At 59.1% G+C, this 4238-nt stretch overlaps 1 protein-coding gene across 3 annotated transcripts; it reads right to left on the bottom strand.

The window, feature by feature from the left end:
• Nucleotides 1-1552: 1552 nt before the first annotated feature.
• LOC103680746 (keratin-associated protein 10-5-like) lies at nucleotides 1553-2800 on the bottom strand. 3 transcript variants are annotated; one of them, XM_040621674.1, is made up of 2 exons: nucleotides 2257-2800; nucleotides 1553-2154 (listed from the first exon to the last, which is right to left on the bottom strand). In XM_040621674.1, exons 1-2 carry the CDS (start codon nucleotides 2798-2800, stop codon nucleotides 1610-1612), a joined length of 1089 nt encoding a protein of 362 aa, XP_040477608.1. In that variant the 3' UTR covers nucleotides 1553-1609. The 3 variants fall into 3 exon arrangements, with proteins under 3 accessions (XP_040477608.1, XP_040477607.1, XP_040477606.1); XM_040621673.1 differs by having other exon boundaries at nucleotides 2227-2800; XM_040621672.1 differs by having other exon boundaries at nucleotides 1553-2800.
• Between the last annotated feature and the right edge of the window lie 1438 nt (nucleotides 2801-4238).

Raw genomic sequence — 4238 nt, forward strand, 5'->3', positions numbered from 1 at the left:
TTTGTGGTTTTAGCCTTTCAGTGGGTGCCATTCCGCACGTGTCAATCTGCAGTGTGACTTTTCTTTTTACTCAGTGTTATGTTCAGCCATGAAACAGATGTTTCAGTCACGTGGACTCTACCCCATGCTCTTCCTGAGTGTGTATGTACGTGGTCCGGTTGTCCATTCTCCTACTGAAGGGTGTTTCGTGGTGTTCAACATTTGGGCTTCAAACTCCATGGGGACGTCTTTCTTGTGCACACATGTGACGTCTTCTCCAGGAGAGCCGTCCTGGGTGTGGAATGTGCAAGGTTCAGCTCTTCCAGATGTTACTAACTTGCTCTGAAACATGAGGGCTCCCACGTGCAGCACAGAGCGGACCTTGTTTCTATCTTCCCGGCCATGCTTGCTGTCGTCAGATGCGAACATTTCTGCCAGGCTGATGGGCGTGGGGGTCCCCAGGATTAGGTGGTTTGCTAGGGGACCTCCCAGGACTCAGCACACAGAGCAAAATCAGCCCAGGGCAAGGTGCGTGGGGAGAAGCTGGGGGACATGGGGCGTGCATTTCCAGAGCCCTGGCCGGTGGGGTCAGATGGGACATGCCCAGCTCCCCAGCCAGGAGCAGTGACAACATGTAGGATGTGTCACCCCCAGGGAGCTCGTCAGAGGTCAGCACGCAAGGTTTTTATCAGGGCCGTGTCACGTGGGCACCCACTGCCTGGTGTGCACCAAAATTCCAGACCCCCAGGAAGATGGGGTGTTCGGCACAAGCCATAGTGTTTGTACAGTTTATGCCCAGTGAGGCCCTCCTAGCACATGGGTGCAAACCCTTCCCAAATCCACACTCCCAGACACCACCCGAGGGCCCACCTTGTGACCAGGCTAAGGACAGCTGCTCCAGGCCTGCAGTGCTGGCTCTTACCGGCACGGGCCTGTGGAGTCCGTCCTTCTGGAGTGCGGGGGCTGGAGAGAGTCTGGGCTCAGGGAGGTCACCCCTGAAAGGTGGCTTTTCCCCAGGCACTGCCATCAGACTACTGAGCCTTACGACCTTGAATGTGGGTCCCTGTGCTGGACAAACATGTCACCGGAGGCACCTCCTGGGCTCTACTGATGGGCAGGAACATGACGGCCATGGGACAAGCACAGGCCACCTTACATGGGGGTGTCAGGTAGGGGTCTTTGTTGGAAACCACAGACGTGAATTCTGGTTAAACTGATCAAAGTAGGAATTTATTGGAGGGTTTGACAGCTCACAGAATGAGGGGCGATGACGAAATCAGGAAGCAGTGCAGGAGCCAGGCCCACACCGGGCCAGTGGCGATGCTGAGACACAACTCAAGAGAGGATACCTGACCTCTCCCTTCACTGCAAGTAAGGTCCAGAGGCTTGGGGGAGCCCAGCTGGCCTTGTGGGGTCACTGCCAACCCAGGTGTAGGAGGCAGGGCATGTCGACTTGGGAAAAGTTAGTACTTGAGGAAAGTCAGTGGGAAAAATGCACAGTGGGGAACGGGAGACCAGTGTCCACCACAGGGGCCAGGGAAGGGGGATAGACACTTGTCTTGGTGCTTAGTAAAGAATCCAGGCTGTGCAGATGTGCTTTTGAGCTTTGGGGTGACCTTAAGAAGATCACTCAGCAGCAGGACTTCTGGGCCGAGGCGGGGATGCAGCAGGCCTGGCGGGAGCACACGGGGCGACAGAGCAGGGACACGCAGGAGGCCCGGCGGCAGCAGCTGGGCTGGCAGGAGGAGGTGGGGGCACAGCAGGAGGCGGCGGGCACGCAGCAGGCGGGTCCGCACATGGGGCGGCAGAGCAGGGACACGCAGGAGGCCCGGCGGCAGCAGCTGGGCTGGCAGGAGGAGGTGGGGGCACAGCAGGAGGCGGCGGGCACGCAGCAGGCGGGTCCGCACATGGGGCGGCAGAGCAGGGACACGCAGGAGGAGGGTCTGCAGCAGGACGAGGAGCAGGGGCTGGGCTGGCAGCAGGAGGGGGCAGAGCAGGGGGAGGCCCCTGAGCAGACAGGGGTGCAGCAGACGGGCTTGCAGCAGACAGGGGTGCAGCACACGGGCTTGCAGCAGACAGGGGTGCAGCACACGGGCTTGCAGCAGACAGACACACAGCAGTCTTCCTGGCAGGGGGAGGAGCTGCAGCAGGAGGGCTGGCAGGAGCTGGTGCAGGCTGACTGGCAGGGGCTGGACACGCAGCTTGCAGGGGTGCAGATGAGGGTCAGGCAGGAGCTGGGGGCGCAGCAGGGGGGCTGGCAGCATGAGGAGGATGAGCAGGGAGAGGACTCGCAACAGATAGGGGTGCAGCAGACGGGCTTGCAGCAGACAGACACACAGCAGTCTTCCTGGCAGGGGGAGGAGCTGCAGCAGGAGGGCTGGCAGCTAGACTGCTGGCAGCATGAGGAGGCTGAGCAGGGGGAGGTCTCGCAGCAGACAGGGGTGCAGCAGATGGGCTTGCAGCAGACAGGGGTGCAGCAGATGGGCTTGCAGCAGACAGGGGTGCAGCAGACGGGCTTGCAGCAGACAGGGGTGCAGCACACGGGCTTGCAGCAGTCTTCCTGGCAGGGGGAGGAGCTGCAGCAGGAGGGCTGGCAGGAGCTGGTGCAGGCTGATTGGCAGGGGCTGGACACACAGCTCGCAGGGGTGCAGAGGAGGGTCAGGCAGGAGCTGGGGGCGCAGCAGGGGGGCTCGCAGCAGCTCTCTGGGCAGTCGTCCACCTGCCAGGAGGAGTCCGGGCAGGAGTCACAGGAGCCGGGCAGGCAGATGTGGCTGCCGTAGCTCAGGTTGCTGGAGCAGACGGACAGGGTGGACGCAGCCATGGCGGGGGTGGCGAGGCTGGAGGAGGTGTGAGTGTGAGTGTGTGAGTGTGACTGTGTGTGAGGTGCTCAGGGTGTCCTGCTGGCTTTTATACCCTCCCAGGTGTGTGTGCTGTCCCAGCCGCAGGCCCCACTCTCCTCCCTTCCTTGTTGGTGTTTGGAGCCCAGGGGACTCTCATTAGTGCCAGCTGTGTGTTTGGTTCTATGAGGTGTTTGCTTAGCTATAAAACTCCTAGTATATTTTGGGGTCTGTTGACTCACTGTAAGCTACCTTTGGTCCAGAACATACAGTGTGAGTCTGCAAATAGCATGTCCTGGGGCTGGGTTGGCTGTGTAAGAAATCCATCTATTGGAATCCTAACTGCCCTTTTGTGGACACATGGGTAGGTCTTATGCACACCGGGGGCCTCTGCTTGTCAGGGCGGTGCAGTGGCCAGAGTCCGAGAGGGTGTGGAGCCAGACATGTTCTGGTTGTGACTCCCTGGTCCTCTCTCCGATGTGGGAGTACCCCTGAGGGCACGTGCAGGTGGCCAGCAGGTGAAGGTGGGACAATCAGGTGGCTACACATTCCATGTCCTTGCGTGACCATGGAAGCCACTTCTGCCTGACCACTCACCGAGCTCATGGATTCTGCTTCTGTCCACAGCCATTTTACACCCCAAACCCTGCAAACCTTGAGTGCAAATGGGAGCGCCCTATTTTCTCCCCTGCAGGAAGTGCAGCTCCCACAAAGCCTCCATAGGAAAAACAATGGTTGCTTTTGTGTTTCCTGTTGATTTTCTTGATTGTTAATTGAAAAATTCCTTGGGTCATCCCAGCCAGAAACCTGAAAGTCATCCAAACGCCTTCCTCTCTTCTGCAAATAATATCCAAGTGGCCAACAAGTGGTTTTGGTTCCCTCTGCTACATAAATTTCCATCCTCTCTGGTCCTTTTACCTTCCAAGCATGAATTTATTCACTGTGGAGCCAACCCCCCACGTGCTGGAAACAGTGGTGAGCTCGAGAATGCACAGGTGCACAGGTCACAGCCCTGTGGAGGCCTGCTGGCCGGGGAGGTGGGCGCTTGGCGCCCTGTGACAGCCGTGAAGAATGGGGTCGGCAGCACCGGGCCCAGGGGAGTGGCACCACACCCCAGTGGGAGGGCTCTGGGGGCACGCAGGCAGCAGGTGCTGCCCCTGGGGCCTCTGTGGGCTCCAATTCTCACCCTTCCTGGCCATTGTGTTTCCAGCAGTGGTTCTCACACCAGGCCTCTCAACTACGAGGACGTGCGTGCTGGGGGAGAGAGGGGTTCTAGGAATTCAACTAAACTGTGGGCTGAGTTGTCTTTCTTTATGTCTTGAGTTATAAAACTGGTGTGGGTCTGAGCCTGGCCCCCTGCGCTCAGTCTGGCCCTTCCAGAAACACAGGAACTGGAAGCTGGAAGCTGGAAGTGCTTGGCAG

The sequence above is a fragment of the Ursus maritimus genome, unplaced genomic scaffold (genome assembly GCF_017311325.1).
Source record: "Ursus maritimus isolate PB19 unplaced genomic scaffold, ASM1731132v1 scaffold_4, whole genome shotgun sequence".
NCBI classification, from domain to species: domain Eukaryota; kingdom Metazoa; phylum Chordata; class Mammalia; order Carnivora; family Ursidae; genus Ursus; species Ursus maritimus.

Bases quoted from the DNA above. Each gene is read 5' to 3' on its own strand.
- LOC103680746 (XM_040621672.1), bottom strand. From the start codon at position 2,800: ATGGCTGCGTCCACCCTGTCCGTCTGCTCCAGCAACCTGAGCTACGGC.